A 21,031-nucleotide genomic window follows, 5' to 3' on the forward strand; every position below is an offset into this window, starting at 1 on the left:
ATTGTTATATGCTCTTTCTGGATTGATCCCTTTATCATTATAAAAGATCCCTCTTTGTCTCCTTTTCAAGTTTTTGGTTTAAAGTCTATTTTAGCCAATATAAGTACAGCTACTCTTGCTCATTTTTGGTTTCCATTTGCATGGAATATCTTTTTCCATCCCTTACTTTTAGTCTATGTGTGTCTTTACAAGTGAAGTGAGTTTCACATAAGCAGCATATAGTTGGGTCTTGTTTTAAATCCATTCAGCCAGTCTATGTCTTTTAAATGGGGGGATTTAATCTATTTACATTCAGATTGTTATTGAAAGTTATTGCCATATTCCTGACATTTTATTAATTTTTTTGGTTGTTTTATATATCTTTTGTTTGTTTCATTATTTATCTTTGCTGTTTGGTAGTTTTTTTTGTGGATATATGATACAGAGTCTCTCATTTGTGTGTCTGCTCTGCCAGTGAGTTTTATTCTTTCATATGTTATATGGTAGATATTGTTCTTTTCTTTCCAGATATAGGACTCCATTAAGGATTTCTTGCAGGGCTGATCTCATGCTGGTGAATTCTCACAGTTTATGTTTATCTGGGAAAGACACTATTTCTCCTTCATTTATGAAGGATGTCTTTGCTGGATATAGTATTCTTGGCTGCCATTTTTTTCTTTGAGCACTTGGAATATATCATCTCACTCTCTCTTAGCTTATAAGGTTTCTGATGGGGATTCCCTTATAGGTGACTTGATGCTTTTCTTTTTCTGTTTTTAGGATTCTCTCTTTGACTTTTAACCATTTGACTACTGTGTGTCTCAGAGAGGACTTTTTTGAGTTAAATTTGTTTGGGGATAGTTTAGCCTCTTGGATGTGAAAGTTTATATTTCTCCCAATAGTTGGGAATTTTTCAGCTATTATTTTGTTAAATAGGTTTTCTATGCTTCATCACTTCTCTTCTCTTTTCGGGACTGCCGTAATACAAATATTTGTACTTAAAGTTGTCCCATAGATCGCGTGGGCTTTCTTCATTTTTAAAAAATTCTTTTTATGTCCAACTGGATTGTTTCAAAAAACCTGTCTTCAAGTTCAGAAATTCATTCTTCTGCTTGATCTAGCCTGTTGCTTAGCTGACAGTTGTATTTTTTATTTCATTTAATGAATTCTTCAGATCCAAGAGTTCTGCTTGATACCTTTTTTGATATCTATCTCTTTGTTCAATTTTTCCTTCACGTCCTGAATTGTTTTTCTCATTTTCTTCTGTTCTCTCTGTATTTTCTTGCACCTCGTTGAGTTTCCTTAAGATTATTATTTGGATTCCTTTCAGACAATTCATAGATTTCCTTTTCTTTGTGGTCTGGTACTGAAGAATTACGGTATTCCTTTGGGGGTGTCATGTTTTCTTGTTTTTTCATGTTTCTTGTATCCCTACATTAATGTCTATGCATCTGGTGGAATACTCACTTCTTCTAATACTCTGGAGTAACTTTTGAAGGGAGAGACTATTTCCCATATATGTTTTCTATAGTGTGAGTTGCATACGGTATTTTAGGTTGGTTTCTGGAGAGTACTTTAGTGTTGTCTCTGTGTGATTTCTTCAGCTGTATTTAATATCAAAGTTCTCTGAATGCCTGTATGGCTTTAGCGCTGGGTTGCTTGTCAGCTCCTTGCTGGAGTGGGTGACACTGGGCTTGCTCACAGGAGTTGTGCATGATGTCTAGGCTTCTTAGGAGAGAAGTGATGGTGTGCTCTGCAGCTCCTCAACTGGAGTGGGTGACCCTGATTGAGCTTGCTGTTGTTACCCACCCATGATCCTGTGTCCCCAATAGAAACTTTGGGTGAATTGCATCTCTTACCTGAAGTGAGTGACTCTAGGTGGGTTCACTGGGACCACCATTGGGATCTCTAACTCCCAAGAGAGACATTGAGGTGCTCTGAAGCTCCTCAGCTAAAGTGAGGGACACTGGTACAGTGCCCCCAAGAGAGACAGTGGGGTGCTTTGCACCTTTACTGTTGAAGTCAGCCACTCTGGATGAAGTCACTGGGGTCATGGGTGAGGCCCTACACCATCAAGAGAGACATTGGGGTGCTCTGCAGCTGAAGTGTTGAAGTGGGTTGCTCTGGGCAAGGTCATTGTGGTTGTGGACAGGACCCTGCACGCCCAAGAGTGATGCTGGGTCACTCTGCAACTCTTCAGTTTGAGTGACCCACTCTGGGTAAAGTTACTGGGGTTTTGGGTGGAACCCTGTGCCCCCAAGAGAGATGCTGGAGCACCTTGTTGCTCAGCTGGAATGGGTCACTCTGGGTAAAGTCGCTGGGGTCATCGGCAGGACCCTGTGCCCCAGTGAGAGATGATAGGGCACCTTTCAGCTGATCAGCTGAACTGGGCCACTCTGGGAAAGGCTGCTGTGGTTGTGGATAGGCTCCAGTGCCCCCAAGAGAGATGGGTAACTCTGCAGCTCCTCAGCTGGAGTTAGCCATTTTGAATGAGGTCACCAGGGCCATAGGAGGGCTCTCATACCCCCAAGAGAGACACTTAGTCACTCTGCATCTTGTCAGCTAGAGTGGCTGCCCCGCGCAAGGTTCCTGGGGGTTGTGTGTAGACTCACTGTAGCTGCAGATGGGACTCTGTGCCCCCAAGAGAGGTGCACAGGCACCCCATAGTTTCACTACTGGAGTGGGTGGCTCTGGGACTGTGCTCCTGAGAAAGGTGCATGAGTGCTCCCCTGAAGATAGCAGGACCATTGGCAGTGGCAGAATGCCCTGATTGATAAACTCTCTGGCTGCAGAAAGCACATGTACTGGCTCCCTCTGTCCTGGGGGTGGCCACGCTGCACTGGATCACCTATTCCCTGGGTGCTGGGTACAGCATGGACTTGGGTGCTGGACACACAGTATGAGGAGGACACCTTAGGGCTATAGAGATGCTGGGGCTATTGGGCCTAGGATACAATGCACTCAGGTGTTTGCTCCAGTCCCAAAATGGTGATGTGTTGCAGCAGCCCAGGACCCAGGGGATGGGGGAGCTCAGCGTTAACTCCCTCCCTTGATTAACCTCCTTGCGTGCGTGCCTAGCAGCTCCCCACACTGGGCTTACAGCCTGTAAAGGCTGCACAGCTCCCTTGCAGCTTGGATTGCAGGCATCCACCTGCAACTCTCACTTACCTTTTACTCTGCAGGCAGAAGCCCCTCCTAGGTTCCCTGCTGCCCCTGGCTGGAGCATGGGGTAGTGGAGGCCAGATATTTCTTATTTCTTTCTGTTCTCTATGTGGCTGTCCTAAGTTTCTGTGCTCACTAGTGTCTCTACTGCTCCCTTGATGTATGCCAGAGCTCCCCCTTAGCTATTTTCATCCAAGTATATTGGTGTATTCATTGTTTTGTCTGTGTGGGAGTGATGAATGGCAAAGGCTTCTAGGTGGCCATCTTGCTCCCCCTTCCTTCCCCCAATCTGAATAGCTGTTTTTTTAGTGAGTGAAGAGATAGAAATGACTGCAGGAACTGATATAAAAACTATACCAGGCTGGCCATTTAGCACAGTTGGTTAGAGTATAGAGCTGATAATGCCAAGGTCTGGCCAGTCAAAAAAAAAAGAAAGAAAAATTAAAACAAAGCTATAGCAGTCATAGACTTGCCTGAAAAAGCTCATTTTCACAGGTAGGTCACTGATGCTAGTCCTCAAAATTATCCTTTTTCAAGAAATTCACTTAAAACTCAAAGATTGAACCAGTTCTTTTTTTTTTTTTTTTTTTTTTTGTCTTTTTGTGACCGGTAAGGGGAACACAACCCTTGGCTTGGTGTCGCCCACACCACGCTCAGCCAGTGAGCGCACTGGCCATCCCTATACAGGATCCGAACCCGCGGCGGGAGCGCCGCACTCTCCTGAGTGCGCCATGGGGCCGGCCCAAGATTGAACCAATTCTGAATGTTTTCTTACAGTATTGTTTCATGCCAACTTTGTATTTCATGTATTATTCTAATGAATGTATTATCTCTCTTAGATGTCAAGTACTTGCCTATAGCTATTGCTGCCTCTCTTGTCACAACTGGAGAGTCACTAGTGAGAAGTGTGAATTTTTCGAGGGGGGATATTTTGTTTTATTTATTTTTGTTAACATTTATTTGTACATATTTGGAGAGTATAGTATGTTGTTTGAATACACGCATATATTGCACAATGATTTACTTAGGGTAGATGGTGTAGTCTTATACCCTTAAGTCCACCATTTATCCTCCTCCTTTACCTCTGGTAGCCATTATTCTCTCTACTAATGTGGGAACCACTTTTTTGGGGGGGGTTCCATATATGAGTAATATCATGCTATCATGCAGTATTGGTCTTTTTCTGATTGACTGACTTCACTATATATTCTGGTTTTCAGTTCCATCCATGTTGCTGAAAATGATAGGATATCAGTTTTTTAAATAGCTGAGTAGTATTCTGTTGTGTATATATACACCACAGGTTTTTATCCATTGATCCGTTGATGGACATTTAGGTTGATTCCATTTCTTGGCTATTGTGAATAGTGCTGCAATGAACATGGGAGTACAGGTGTCTTTTTGATATACTGATTTGATTGTATTTGGTTATATACCCAGTAGTGAGATAGCTGGGTCATAGGGTAGATCCACTTTTAGTTCTCTAAAGAACTTCCATACTGTTTTCCACAGCAGCTATACTAATTTACACTCCCACCAGCAATATAGGAGAGTTCCTTTTTCTCCACATCCTCACCAGCATTTTGTTATTTTCTGTCTTGTTAGTCGTAGCCATTCTAACTAGAGTGAGATGATATCTCATTTTGGTTTTAATTTGCATTTCTCTGATGATCAGTGATTTTGAGCATTTTTTCATATGCTTGTTGGCCATTTGTGTGTCTTCTATTGAGAAATATCTCTTCAGATGCTTTGCTCATTTTTTAATCAAGTTGTGTGTTTTGTTGTTGTTGTTGAGTTGTTTAAGTTCCTTGTATATTCTGCATATTAGCCCCTGTTTTGATTTGTGGTTGGCAAGCACTTTCTCCCATTCTGCAGGTTTCTCTTCACTTTGGGGATAGTGTCCCTTACTGTGCAGAAACTTTCTAAGTTTGATGTAGTCCCATTTATGTTTATTTGCTTGAGCTGCCTATGCCTTTGTAGTCTCACTTTTTAAAAAGCTGCCTGCTCCCATTTCATGTAGCATTTCCCCTGTGATTTCTTTGTCTAGTAGTTTCATAGTTTCGGGTCTTAAATTTAAGTCTTTTATCCATTTTGAGTTGATTTTTGTGTATGGTGAAAGATGGGATTCTAGCATCAATTTAGTATCAGTGCATGTGAATATCCAGTTTTCTCAGCAGGATTTATCAAGGAGGCTGTCCTTTCCCCACTGTATATTCTTGGCACCTTTGTCAAAAATCAATTGGCCTTAAGTGCATAGGTTTGTTTCTGGGCTCTCTTGTCTATTGCATTGGTCAATTTATCTGTTTTTAATGCCATGCCATCTATTTTTAACACTACCATGCTGTTTTGGTTACTATAGCTTTACACTATATTTTGAGGTCAGAAGTGTGGTGCCTTTGACTTTGTTCTTTTTGTTCAAGATTGCTTTCACTGTACAGGGTCTTTTGTGGTTCCATACAAATTTTAAGATTGTTTTTTCTATTTCTGTGGAGAATGTCAATGGTATTTTGATAGGTGTTTCATTGACTATATAGATTGCTTTGCATAATATGGACGTTTTAATGATGTTAATTCTTCTGACCCATAAACATGGGACATCTTTCCATTTATTTGTGTCCACTTCATTTTTTTTCACCAATGTTTTATAGTTTTCATTGCAGAGATCTTTTGCTTCCTTCATTAAATTTACTCTTAGGTATTTCAGGTTTTTTGGTAGATATTGTGAATGGGATTACTTTCTTGATTTCTTCTTTGGCTGTTCTGTGGTTGGCATATAGGAAGGCTATTGAATTTTGTTTGTTGATTTTGTATCCTGCCACTTTACTGAATTCATTTATTAGTTCTAGTAGTTTTTTGGTGGAGTCTTTAGGGCCTTCTTTGTATAGGATCATGTTATCTGCAAATAGGCATAGCTTGACTTCCTCCTTTCCAATTTGGGTGCCCTTTGTTGTTTTCCCTTGCCTTATTGTGCTGGCTGGAACTTCCAGTACTATGTTGAACAAGAGTGGGGAGAGTTGGCACCCTTGTCTTATTCCAGATCTTAGAGGAAAAGCCTCCAATTTTACTATGATATTAGGCCACGAAAAATGATTACATTGTATAATGTTGAATATACCAATTATCCTGATATGAGCATCACATACTGCACATAGGTATTGATATTCAACTCTGTACCCCACAACATGTACAATCAACTATGTTACAATAGTAAATAAATAAATAAAAACTTAAAAGTATGATATTAGCTGTAGGTTTGTCATATATGTCATATATGGCCTTTGTTGTTTTGAGGTACATTCCTTCTATTCATAGTGTGTTGACTGTTTTTATCATGAAGGGTGTTGGATTTTATTGAATGCTTTTCCTGCATCTATTGAAATTATCATGATTCTTTCCCTTCATTCTGTTGATGTGATGTATCATGTTTATAGACTTGCATATGTTGGACCATCCTTGCAACCCTGGATGCATCCCACTTGGTCATGGTGAATGATCTTTTTAATGTTTTGTTGGATTTTGTTTGCTAGTATTTTAATGAGGATCTTCACATCTGTGTTCATTAGCAATATTGGTCAGTAGTTTTCTTTTTTTGTTATTGTATCATTTTCAACTTTTGCTATGAAGTTAATGTTGGCCTTTTAGAATGTGTTTGAAAGTATTACCTCCTCTTCAGTTTTTTGGAAGAGTTTGAGAAGAATTGATATTAATTCTTCTTTAAATGTTTGGTAGAATTTGACAGTGAAGCCATCTGGTTCTGGGGTTTTCTTTGTTGAGAGACTTTTTATTACTACTTCAGTCTCATTACATGTTATAGTTCTGTTTAGGTTTTCTAGATCTTCATGACACAATTTTGGTAAGTTGTATGTGTCCAGGAATTTATCCATTTTTTCTAGGTTTTCCAGTTTGTTCACATTCAGTTGTTCATAGTAGTCTCATGATCCTTGTGTTTCTGTGGTATCGGTTGTAATGTCTCCTTTTTCGTTTCGTTCTTTTTTTTTTTTTTTTATGATGACTGGTAAGGGGATCTTAACCCTTGACTTGGTGTTATCAGCACCACACTCTCCCAAGTGAGCCACGGGCCAGCCCTTCCTTTTTCGTTTCTGATTTCATTTTATTGAGTCTTCTCTCTTTTTTTCTGTTTGTCTAGCTAAAGGTTTATCAATTTATTTTTCAAAAAACCAACTCTGTTTCATCGATCTTTTGTATTGTTTTTTAAATCTGATTCATTTATTTCTGTACACATCTTTGTTTTTTCTCTTCTTCTACTGATTTGGGGATTGGTTTGTTCTTGTTTTTCCAGCTTTTTGAGTTGTAATGTTATGTTGTTTATTTGAAGTCTTTCTTCTTTTTTGATGTAGGCCTTTATTTCTATAATCTACCCTCTTAGAACTGCCTTTGCTGTATCCCATAGTTTCTGGTATGTTGTGTTTTCATTTTCATTTGTCTCCAGGAATTTTTTAATTTCCTTTTTGGTTTTTCTTTTTTTCATTGTTTAGGAGCATTTTATTTAATTTCTATGTATTTGTATGGTTTCCACTATCCTTTTTGTTGATTTTTAGATTTATTCTGTTGTGGTCAAACAAGGTAGTTGATATGATTTCAGTTTTTAAAAATTTTCTGAGACTTGTTTTATGACTCAACATATAGTCTATTCCAGAGAATGTTCCATGTGCTGCTGAGAAGACTGTGTTTTCTGCATCTGTTGGATGAAATCTTCTATATAAGTCTGTGAAATCCAATTGGCTAGAGTAGTTATTAATTCCAATGTTTTCTGGTTAATTTTCTGTTTGGATGATCTGTCCTTTGCTGAAATTGGGGTGTTAAAGTCTCTGGCTATTAATGACCTTCTTTACATTTTTTTTTACTTTCTTTGGCTTGAAGTCTATTTTATCTGTATAAATATAGCTACTCCTTCTCTTTTTTGGTTTCCATTTGCATGAAATATCTTTTTCCATCCTCTCACTTTCAGAGAGTGTGTGTCTTTTATCGGTGCAGTGAGTTTCTTTTAGGCAGCATATTGTTGGTTCTTGTTTTATAATCCTTTCAGCCAGTCTGAGGCTTTAATTGAGGCATTTAATCCATTTACATTTAGGGGTATTATTATTGATAGATAAGGAGTCATTACTGCCATTTTGCTATTTTTTTTCTGGTTTTGTGTATCCTTTTTTAATTTTTTCTGGTCTTATCATTTTCCTTTATGATTGAGTGATTTTCTGTAGTTTTACATTTTGCTTTCTCACTGTTTACATTTAGGGTGTCTCTTCCAAGTTTTTGTGTTATGGTTACCATGAGGCTTACAAAGAACTTGTTATAATTATAACAAATTGTATTGTACGAATAAGAACTTAACTTTTATATCTAAGAAAAAGGAAAGAACCAAAGCCAATTCTCCTCTTTGGCATCATTTCCCCTCACTTTTTGACACGTTTGTGTAAAGATATATCTTTTAGTATTGCCTTTCTCTTATACATTGTTGTATATTTTAGTGTCTTGTTAGGTTTGTCCTTTAGTCTTCATACTAAGCATGTAAGTGGTTCATTAACCACCGTTCTGACATAGGAGTATTCTGAGGTTGTCTGTGAATTTACATCTAATAAGTTATGTGCCTTCAGATGTTTTCTTGTTGCTGCTTAGCATCATCTTCTTTCAAATCCAAAAACTCCCTTTAGCATTTCTTGTAAAACTGGTCTAGTGTTGATGAAATCCCTTAGTTTTAGTTTGTCTGAGAAAGACTTTATTTCTCCTTTATAGTCGAAGATTAGTTTTGCCAGATAGAATATTCTTGGCTGACAATCTTTTTCCTTCAGCACTCTGAATATATCATCCCATTCTCTTCCAGCCTGTAGGGTTTCTACTGAGAAATCAACTGACAGGTGTATTGGAGCTCCACTGGATCTTAGCTCTTTCTTTTTTCTTACTGCTTTCAGTATTCTCTCTTTATCTTTGGTTTTGGATAATTTGATTGTGATGTGCCTTGGGGTGTTCTTCCTTGGATTGAATTTTATTGGTGACCTCTGAGCTTCCTATTTCTGGATGCTGTCATCTTTCTCCATATTTGGGAAACTTTCAGCCATTATTTTCTTATATGCTCTCTACATCTGTTCCTTTCTCTTCTTCTTCAGGTATGCCATTTATGCAGAGGTTATTTTGCTTGAGGGAGTATCATATTTGATGTATTTCTTTTTCATTTTTTCTTATTCCTTTTTCTTTTTGCTCCTCTGATTAAATACTTTTATGTTCTTTATCCTTGAGCTCACTGATTCTTTCCTCTGTTTGATTAAGTCTGCTGTTAGAGCTTTCTACTGAGTTTTTCAATTCAGATAATGTATTATTTATTTCTAAAATTTCTATTTTTTTAAATTGATTTTATTCCTTTGTAAAGTTTCTTGTTCTGCTCCTGAATTTTTTTTCCAGATATCATTTAATCTTCTATCTGCATTTTCTTGTGATTCCCTGAATATCCTTAAGAGGGTTATTTTGAATTCTGTCAGACATTTTATAGACCTTCCATTGCTCTGCATCCATTGCTGGTGCTTTGTTTGTTTTCATTTGATGTCATCATATTTCTCTGTTCTTTCTTGATCTTTGTATCTTTACCATTGATGTCTAGGCATTTGAGGAGACTGCTATTTGCCATTCATTCTCTGGGAAGCCTTTTTGTGTGGATCCATAATCACTTCTGGGTTTGGGCTGTGTGGACATTCTGGACGGGGACAGAGTCTTTCGTGCAGGTTGAGCCCCCCGCAATTCTATTGCCCTGACCAGTTTCCACTGAGACCAGCTCCCCATGCTTGTCCAATGTTCCCTTGGCAGGCCAGCCTTTCGCCTGCACTCCATCCACTTCCTATGGAGCAGGCCATGTACCTGTCCCTCGCAATGGGTTCTGGCTGCTTGTTCCTATGCACACCTGGGGGAATCCTGCTTGTGGTCGATATGGCCTGTGGACAGGTGTGGTGCACTCCAAATCCCTCCTCTCCCCTGCAGACTTCAAGCAGGTTTACATGAAGGGTTCCGTGGCTATTTTTGGTTTTGATCCATGTGTAACAACTAGCCCCTGCCTCCATAGCAGGCTGGCTCAGAACAACAGGCGCCATCCCTACACCCTCTCACCGTTGTATCTCATGCTTTCATGATCTCCACAGGCCTTTCCTCCTCTTCCCCCAACTCCAGAGGTTGCAGGTTGGCAGTCTTTGCTTCTTCATAGTTTTAAATTGGTTACTTGTGGGAGTGTGAGACACTGGGAATCATCTATTCAACCATCTCAATGACATCACCGCCCTAAGCAATGAGAAGTGTGAAATTTTTAAAGGACTACTGAGATATGGAAGGTATTATTATTTTAAGGTTGATGATGATCCTAGTTGTGCAAGAGACGTTTTAAGCCTTGAAAACAAATACTCTTTTCTGAAGAGAGATTTTCTTAGAGGATCCCAATTATAAAGGTGTGTTAGGCTGTCTGTGTTAGAATCCTGGTTCTGCTACTTGCTAGCCACTTGACCTTGAGCCAGTTATTTAACTCTTTGTGCCTCAGTCTCCTCATCTATACAATGAGGATAATAACAGGACTTATAGTGTTTTTGTAAGCATTAAAAGAGGTAATTGTAGCACAGTGTAGGCAAATAATAAACAAAAGTTATTATTCCTACTTTTGTGTGGTTTTTCACTTCGTAATGTTTTTCTGTATGGGGATTTGCTTCTATATTAGGTTCAGAGCATCATTCGATCCCAAACCAGTATGGGTATGCGTCACAGAGATCGTCCTACTACTGGTAACACCCTCAAGTCCGGTTTGTGTTCAGCCCTCACAACGTACTTTTTTGGAGCTGATCTCAAGGGGAAGCTGACAATCAAAAACTTCCTTGAATTTCAACGTAAACTTCAGCATGATGTTCTGAAACTAGAGGTAGGTATTCCTTGGACTTCCCAAGATCCATCACATGCACACATACAGACACTAGGCTAGGAGTGCCTCTAGTGTAGGCATTCTTTCAGTCTACCTCCAACTGTGAGAACTGATTGGTTTGAACCTTATCAGTGACCTATGAACTGAAAGCAGGTAGGAAGTAGCATGTTCTGTGAAAATGTCGTGGAGTAAAGTGTTTCTGGAGCTGAAAACTGAAAAGACTAAATTGAAAGCGTAAGTTGTCTTTGGATACCCAGCTGTCACTGGATACCCAGTGGAGAAAAAAATTCAGGAGTCAGGGCAGTTCTCAACCTGAACATGTACCCCCAGTTTTATGTTCATTGTGTGGAAGGCACCAGAAGGTAGAGATAAGGGTGGTGGGGAGAGATAATAAATATCTCTTTCTATGAAAGTTTGCAAAGGTAATAATAGCTGGAAACCCAGAATGTCATAATAAAAATATATGTGCTCAGAGTCACAAAGGTGTCTTACAGTGTTTAGGGATTTAGAAGTTTACTTTTCCACTTAAAGTTTAGACCATCATGCTATTTAGTCCATGGACACAACTCTCTAAGAGCACTACCATTTTCTACGTGTGTATTTAGTAAATTGTGCTTTGTATTAATTGACTATTGGTTCTGTTCAATTCAAAACATTTATCAAATGCTTTCTATATGCCCTTTTGTCTGGAGACAAAAAATGAAGTCTTTAATTTCTTGAGATTTTTAAAAATTTCTTTACACTGGTGTTTCTTGACCTCTTTTTTAAAAATACATGCCGTGCTTTAATATTATTTGAAATTTCAAAACATTAACTACTGTAACTAAAAACACCTGAAAATATTAGAGGAAAGCACTGCTTTATTTTTAAACTATATAGCACATACTTTCTCTATCTGCTCTTCTGTTTTTCCCTGAGATTATGATACAGTATTACACCTTTTCCACCCACCTGATTGAACTAAGACAGTTTGAAAAATCACAACTGAATTCCAATTATCTGTAAGAATGCTATTTAATGTTTATACTCTAAAAGAAAAGCAGAAGGATGAGTAATATGAAAAATCAGATCAAATTTTGAAATGTGCTTTTCTTTTTGTTTTTTGAAAATGATGCAATTGATATTCAGGGAATTTACCTCAAAAAAAAAAAATCAAAGAAATGGATCTCAACAGTTGAGGCAAGCTTCTTGGGGAGGCTCTTCTAGCCCCTATAATAAGCAGTAAGTGCTTTATATTTAGTTAAAGGTCAATAAATATTTGCTATGTTGAAAAGCTTTACAGCTGCCCTATTCTAACTCCCTTAGCACTGCTGGATAGATAACTTTCTCTGTCTAGTGCAAAGCGCAAGGCTAGGTAAGTGTCAGGAAAGGTGATTAAGTATTTGGATTTCAAAGGTTTTTCTTTACTGCATTCAGAGGGATATGATAACATCAGCCTAGCAAATCATTTGAAAAGATTTCAACAATAATTGAAGCAAAAGAGACTATCTAGTCAGCTCTCAGTTAACCAGAAAATTAGTAATAAATTAACCAACCATAATACCTCAGTTTCTAAATATTCTAGTTAGTGGACCTTTTGCTTTTGTCTAGTTGTACATAGAGGGCTTTATCTTCAGAATAACCACAACAATGTGGTTCTTGCCACTTACCTTGCTGTAGTAAACCATAGCACATAATTGAGTTCAAAATAAAACTTCACAGAATGGATAACATTATATGTCAAATAGCATTTAAGCATTAGGCTTCTAGAACTTTATTTGGAAATGTTGATTTTGCTATTTTCACTCTATGGAAAGCAGGTACTTCTCAGGCATTGAATTTTATTTTGTTCACTGACTTATATCAAATTGGGTATTTTTATATATAAAATATACTAGATGCTACAACCAAAATATATGTGTATGTGTGTGTGTGTGTGTATGCATAGTGCTTACTTTTATGAAGTTTGCAGTCTAATAGAATTATTCCAAAGTACTCCTCAGAGTATAGAATAAAGAAGTAGATCTCATCCACAATTTTTGTGTAAGACTTGGTATATACTAGGATTCAAGTCATATGCCTTGATCCCTAGTATGCGTACCCAGTCTGGTCTTCTTTGGACATGCTATAATGTAATCCAGGAATGTAAATGATTTAACTTATTAATTATATAATTACAATTTAACAGAGTATAGATTCAAAAATATAGAGAATAAAGCACAAACTATGATGGTACTTTTAACAAACTTTGAACAATACAGGGTGACAGAGGACTGAGCAGATGCCAGACTGGCCACAATCTAATCCAATACTCATTCTAGAAAACACAAATGGGAATCTAGAGAAACAGCATAGGACTTGAATCCTGAGATGCTACAGAGCTGAAAGCCAACTAACGTATTGTTTAAATTGCCAGTGAGGTAAAAAATTATAGAGCACTTTAGGAATTTCATATGTGTCCCCGAACATAGCCTACACCAAAATATGGAAGAAAAGAGATGAGATGTAAAAGACAGTCGTATCTAAAATACTTATTCTAGAAAGCTCTCTTGTGTTTGAAATTGACTTAGGTTTATCTGTAGGCTTTGGGCCAAGAGGTACCAAGACTGTTCCTGTTTGCCAGTCAGCAGTTCCTCATGTGAGAGGACCAATAGACTTTTGTGAAAGAACCCAGCCTAACATGTAGTAAGTGTTCTATAGTTACTAATCCCGAATCGATCTTTTCCATATAATGACACAGATTCAGTGTATAAGTGCCTTCTTATTGGCAGCTCCCTTATTTGAAATTTTATCAGTCAATACTGTATCTTCTGAACTAGATTTATATTTCTTTGAGGAAGTGTGAATAGCAGAAAGAGCATAGGCTTTGGTGCTAATGAAGGCTTGGTTAAAATTTTGGTTCCACCACTTACTGCCTATTTGACTTCTGATGAGTTATTTATTCTCTCAGAACCTGACTCATCATTTGTAAAACTGTGCAATAGCTAAGTGAGATGATGTTTGCTATAGGCTGAATTGTATTCCTCCAAAATTCATATATTGAAGCCCCAATCCCAGTACCTCAGAATATAACCTTATTTGGAGATCAGGTCTTTACAGAGGTGATGATGTTAAATTGTGGCTGTTAGGCTGGGCCCTAAATTAACCTGATTGGTGTGCTTATAAGAAGAGAAAATTTGGATATACAAGGAGACACCAGGGATGTATGTGCACAGAGACAGTCATGTGAAGAGGCAGCCAGAGGGCAGCCATCTGTAACCCTACCAGAGAAGCCTCAGAGGAAACCAGCCCTACTGGCACCTTGATCTTGGACTTAACAGCCTCCAAAACATGAGGAAATAAATTTCTGTTGTTTAAGCCACCCAGTCCATGGTATTTTGTTATGGCCACCCTATCAAGTTAATGCAGTGCTGTATACCTAATACCACCTGGCATGTACTATGGCTTTAATAAGTGTGTTTTCACCTCTTGCATACCATCTGCCACCCAGTATGGCAATGAGCATATAGTAGGTACCTAAACAGGTCCTCTCACTTGAATGACTGAAAGGCCTTACCTTCATTTTGAAATAGTTTTCTGATCAAACATCTGGAAAATGGTAGCAATTTTTGTTTTTGTAAAACACTTTTAATTCCTCTTTTCAAAGTTTGGGTAATTTCCTTCCTCATCAAGTATGAAATATAATCTCATCATCACAGCCAAGAGGAAAACAGAAATGATTAATAGTACCTTAATAACTTTCATATGGGTTTTATAATTCCATCATTCTTTCTATCTCTTACTTGTTTTATTTCATTGCTTATCTACTTTAAAATTTCAGATCAAGGAGATTTATTGTTCCATTTAATTGTATCTTTTTCTCATCACAGTAGCTTTGGAAGTAAAGAGAATGCTATTAATCTGCCAGACTTAAAAGTCCATGAACAATTATTGAATGCCTACTATGAGCCAGGCACTTTACATATATAACATGTCTTCTTTATGTTCATTCTTGCCAGACCTATCCAGTTTCGTGCTATTATACACATGTTCCAGATGTAGAAACAAATTCAAAGAGATAAAAGTCACAGAACTGTTATATGGTAGAGCCAGGATTCCCACTCAGGTCTGCCCCACACTGCCTTTCATGCTGAACTATTTCTGCTCTTTATCTGATTAAGTTATTATTATTAGTCTGAGATAAGATTTCTGTGACTGATTTATTTGAGACTCTAAAGAAAAATAAAATTTTCTGAAATTTAGGCCAAGTTTCTTGAATATCTTACACTCTGCCTTCTCCAGGACCACCTTTTCGCACTTTGCCACTCAAGTTGAGTCTCATGACTGAGAAGAAAAACACTGTTTTTTTGTGTTTGTCATGTACTACCTTTAGATACTCTTCATCTTGTCAAAAGAAAGAAAAAAAAACATAATATATATGCTACCTAAACTGGCCATTTAATCATGAGAATCATTAGCTTGTTTTGTTTTTTAAAATGTTTTAGTGCTTTTAATTCTGATCATGTTTGCTTATTCTACCCTTCTTTATTTGGGAACTCAGAAAACATGGGTTTAAAGGAATGATAAGATTGGTTTTAAAAAGTCTATTCTGAGATTATTAAAAATTCCATCTAAGACTAACAAGAACTATTGAGTTGAGTTCCTTAGTGATGGGTGCCAAATCTAATTCCAGTTAATTATTAACTGATTTTTTTTGAAGACTGTAGCAAGTAGGATGTCAGTCAAAAATGAAAGGTAATAGAAAATTCTTTGAAAGATTACAGTTATTTTTAATTTGGAGGTGGAAAGGGGAAAGGGAGCTGTCATGTCAAAGAAAAGTAAAAACTAATTTATACAAGAAGAAAGAATCCAACTCTGATATACAACAAGGAAACTGAAAAGGTATTATCTAATAGAATTCCAGTCTCTTTTATAAGTTGGGGTTCACATGCTTATTGCATAACCAATCAAATTATCACATTTTAAGAAGGCATGAGTATCAGATATCTCTAGGTAAATTAGATATGATTCAAAGGACAGCAATGACTGATTGCTGGTCTTCAAGAAAAAGATGTTGGAGTTAACTGAATTTGTTAATCAGGAAGAAAGATAAAAGGCAGACATAAAGAACTATGCTAATTATTCTCATCTGTCAATAAGAGTAGAGCAAAAAAATATGAGGGTTAATTTAAGTTAAATATTAAGGGGCTTTAAAAAAATTGTAACTACAACTAGATGACTAAAAGTGCCTACAGAGATTCTGGACTCACCTGCCCTTTAAATCAAGCTGACATCTTTGTACACCTTTCCTTAAAAGGTGGCAGGTAGCTGACCTGTCTGGGTGCCCCCCCTGTTGGCAGCGGCATGGCACTGGGTCCTGCCTCATGTGTGGGCAGGGCAGGGTATGACGGGTGGCCAGCCTGTTCTCCTGCCTGCCTGGGTGCCTCCACCCCTCAATAGTTTTCTATAAGTCAGTCACCCATGTCTTTGTATCAACACTCTTTGAAGTTAATTATATTTCTTCTCTGTAGCACACATCATGGGGTAGATCTAATATCTGCCCTGACGAGACCAGGTTAGCTTTCAGGGTGAACTAGTTTTTTTTTTTTGTCATTTTTTTCGTGACCGGCACTCAGCCAGTGAGTGCACCGGTCAGTCCTATATAGGATCCGAACCCGCGGCGGGAGCGTCGCCGCGCTGCCAGCGCAGCACTCTACCAAGTGTGCCATGGGCTCGGCCCAGGGTGAACTAGTTTAACAAGAAGATGTATAAGATACAAAGCCAAACTTTGATTTAATTTCCTACACTTCCCATTATCCCCTCCAGCTCAGATTTGCTATCATTTGTGGCTTATAGGTTCTCTAGCTGTAGAATCAGACTGAAAGTACTATATATGGTGATATAAAGCTCCTTTTTTTTTTTTTTTTTTTTTTTTTTTTGTCTTTTTGTGACCGGCCGCACCACGCTCAGCCAGCGAGCGAACCGGCCATCCCTATATAGGATCCGAACCCGCGGCGGGAGCACTGCCGCGCTCCCAGCGCCGCACTCTCCCGAGTGCGCCACAGGGTCGGCCCTATAAAGCTCCTTTGACATTGTAAATGCAATCTTGATAATACCTTGTTAATGATTCTGTAAAAGTATACCAAAAAATACTTTCTTGTTTCATATCTTTTGGAAATAAATTGAAAGAAAAGTTTTAAATGCAATACATTGTTGCTTAAATATATGTGGGCATGATTTTTTAAAAGGTATTAGTACTTCTGAATCTGACCTTTCAGATTGATCACTAAAGTGCAGAAACTGGTAGAGATTAATATTTTTCTTTGATTTGCAGATAGCTTTGCAATCCCAAGCCAATGATATGTTAATGATACCTTTGTAACACTTGGTAATCTCCAGGATTTTCCTGTCATCAGATATCTTTAACATTACATTCTAAGTTCATTTTAAATTGACCACAAGGTAAGAGGAGCTCATAAATAAATCATGAAGATTTGACCTTTCTCCAGTAGAAACTTTTCTTCAGTCTGTCATTCAAATAGCCTTAGCAACCATTTTTTAATAGAATACAGGTGCTTCTCAACTTATGAATGAGTTCCCTACCAGTGTACAAAAAGTTCAAAGGTCATGTAATTGAAATTCAGAATGGAGGGATAGGTAAATATTTAGTCTCACATGCAACAGAATATTTTAACTTATAATAAAGTTGAAGTGCAATACAGTGAAATGAAAAGTGGTGTAAAGGAAGATGATTGCAAATTTATAGTTCAGTGTTAGCGTAGACATACTCTTCTAGCTGCAGCAGTCTGTGGGCAATAGGTTCTCAAGCAGTCTCAAGTATTTTAACCAAAGTTTGAGTATATACTGTGCTACATAATAAAAATACTAGCCAACATTTCTTTTTTTTAAAAAAAAAAAAGATGACTGGTAAGGGGATCTTAACCCTTGAGTTGGTGTTATCAGCACCACGCTCACCCAGTGAGCCAACCAGCCATCCCTATATGGGATCCGAACCCGGGGCCTTGGTGTTCTCAGCACCACACTCTCCCGAGTGAGCCACGGGCCGACCCCTAGCCAACATTTCTTGAGAGGTTACCACGAGCAAGGCACTCTTCTAAGTGCCTTATGTATATTATTTCATTTGATCTTCATGTGGCTATGAAGTTGGTATTATAATTATCCACATTTAAGAAATGAGGAAACCGAGGCACAAAGATGAAATAACTTGCCCAAGGTATCACACATAATAAAAGTGGAGCTGAGATTTGATTGCGGGCAGGCTGGCTCCAGAGTTTTTTCTTAACTACTGACTTATTGTAGCTTTCCAGGAACTGCACTAAATGCTCAAGATACAAAGATGAACAAAACATTTTTTCTGCTTCCAAGAAGCTTAAAAAGGTAAGACGAATAAACCAGAAATCTTGCAGTGTTATAATAAGTACAGTACTAGAGATATGTACAAGGTTCAATGAGAGTATAAACTGGAACATATAGATCAGTCTCTGAAGTAAGATGGCAGGGACTGCTCAGGGAAATGTTCCCAGAGGTGGCATTATTTGAGTCAACTCTAACTCTGAAATTCATTCTGTCTAAAGAATAGGGTAGTTAATTTTCATTTGCCCTTTGTTCTGGTTGTAGAATAGATGAGAAGAGGCAAGGGAGCACTAAGTGACACCAGGACTGGAGACAGGAGAGAGTCATAGAGAAAATGACCTTTCTTACCAAGTTTGTCCCAAATGTGGCATAAACTGATGTATCCTCTAGGTATTATTGTTAAAGGGACCCTCTGCCCTCAAGGCCAGATCTGCAGAGATCATTAAGAAACATGAAAATTAGGGAGCAGGATAAGAGAAGAGAAACTTTCTCTGGGTTTCTTCAAGACGTACCTGGGCCGATAGGCAGATCAAATTTGGCCTCTGGGGGCCGGCCTGTGGCTCACTTGGGAGAGTGTGGTGCTGATAACACCAAGGCCACGGGTTCGGATCCCATATAGGGATGGCCGGTTTGCTCACTGGGTGAGCGTGGTGCTGACAACACCAAGTCAAGGGTTAAGATCCCCTTACCAGTCATCTTTTTAGAAAAAAAAAAAAAAAAATTTGGCCTCTATATCAGACTTAGGATGAAGAAGCTTACACAAAGTGATTTCTAGGGTTTCTGGGTAGGTCTTTTTATTTTTATCCTTTGTATACCCATCTTTACCTGCAGATGCCTTTCAGAATTATGGTCTTTGGAATTTATGGACATTTTATTTTATTTTATTTTATTTTATTTTTTTATTTTTTTTTATTTTATTATTATTATTTTTTTTAATTTTATTTTGTCGATATACATTGTAGCTGATTATTGCTCCCCATCACCAAAACCTCCCTCCCTTCTCCCTCCCCCCCGGCCCCCCCAACAATGTCCTTTCTGTTTGCTTGTTGTATCAACTTCAAATAATTGTAGTTGTTATATCTTCTTCCCCCCCCCCCGTTTGTGTGTGTATGTGTGTGTGTGTGTGTGTGAATTTATATATTAATTTTTAGCTCCCTCCAATAAGTGAGAACATGTGGTATTTCTCTTTCTGTGCCTGACTTGTTTCACTTAATATAATTCTCTCAAGGTCCATCCATGTTGTTGCAAATGGCAGTATTTCATTCGTTTTTATAGCTGAGTAGTATTCCATTGTGTAGATGTACCACATTTTCCGTATCCACTCATCTGATGATGGGCATTTGGGCTGGTTCCAACTCTTGGCTATTGTAAAGAGTGCTGCGATGAACATTGGGGAACAGGTATACCTTCGACTTGATGATTTCCATTCCTCTGGGTATATTCCCAACAGTGGGATGGCTGGGTCGTATGGTAGATCTATTTGCAATTGTTTAAGGAACCTTATGGACATTTTAAAATAAAGAATTAGGGCTGATAACTGTGCTAATGAGCAGAAAGAAGCTTGTTTTTCTTTTTCTTTTTCCTTCTTTTAACTAATTTGGCCTCAGTTAACTAGTAAGTATTTTTTTTTCTTTTTTAGAAGAAAAAGAGATTTTAAAAAAATACCTTTAGCCTCTAGCCTGCTATACAGCCTTAGAGGTGTCTAGGGAGTCTAGATAATGCCTTAGGAACCAGTGCCAGCTTTGCAGTAATTTGTAAATAAATAATGCATTACATACAGCCTGAGTAGATACCACTTTAGAGGGTCATATATTATATCAGGGGTTATCCTCTGAATTCAGTTAACAGCACAGAAATGATTATTTGTCAAGTCTCTTTCATTTCTCATTATTTTTTGCCTTTTCTCCCTCCCTACCTACATTCTGCTTGTTTGTTTTGTATCAATCGACCACAACATGGATGCATAAATGTTTTTTCTTATTAAAGCTACTTGGACTAACGGAGTATAAAGTACTTCAGTCATTTCCTAGCATTAGAGAGAGAGAGATTTGTGAAAAACAGAAACAAAAATGTGTTCTAGGGTAATAGAGCAACAAGTGCAAAGAAGAGAGGAAAGAAGTTTGAAAGCCTTCCAGAAAATTGCCAACGTCATAGTCATTATACTGATTAGATTTTTTAATCATTTATCAGTGATTTCCAGTATATCCAACTAGAAAAATAAATGAGGTGTATTGAATTCATTATGTTGGCAGATATCGATCACTGAGATGTTTTAATAATATTTTTCAAATTACCATGCAGATATGTTATGGAGCATGATGTTTGAAATTAAGGAAGAAACTGAAGTAGTTTTCTTGAATAAAGGATTGGTCACTTACTCTTTATTGGACATCATATACAGAATTATTAATACAAAATGTTACTGTTGGGTTGGCCAGTTAGCTCAGTTGGTTAGAGTGCAGTGTTATAACACCAAGGTTAAGGATTCTGATTCCCATACCAACCAGCTGTCAAAAAAAAAAAAAAACCCCACAAAGTGTTACTGCTGTTATTGTTAAGGATGTTATATGATATTGTTTTCCTTCCAATATGGAAACAGTTTTCATGGATTTTCTGTGCTATTAAGGTTGTCAAACAGCAAACAAGTTCTGGAAG

At 37.8% G+C, this 21,031-nt stretch overlaps 1 protein-coding gene across 3 annotated transcripts in view; it reads left to right on the forward strand.

Annotated features, from left to right (window-relative positions):
- MICU1 (mitochondrial calcium uptake 1) overlaps positions 1–21,031 on the forward strand; it is a 269,066-nt gene that overhangs the window by 160,465 nt on the left and 87,570 nt on the right. For all 3 annotated transcript variants that reach the window (XM_063102252.1, XM_063102253.1, XM_063102254.1), the window contains one exon: positions 10,847–11,044. In XM_063102252.1, the coding sequence (XP_062958322.1) occupies positions 10,847–11,044 (198 nt within the window). The remainder of the gene's footprint in view (positions 1–10,846; positions 11,045–21,031) is intronic.

This window comes from Cynocephalus volans, chromosome 7, assembly GCF_027409185.1.
Source record: "Cynocephalus volans isolate mCynVol1 chromosome 7, mCynVol1.pri, whole genome shotgun sequence".
In the NCBI taxonomy this organism is placed as follows: domain Eukaryota; kingdom Metazoa; phylum Chordata; class Mammalia; order Dermoptera; family Cynocephalidae; genus Cynocephalus; species Cynocephalus volans.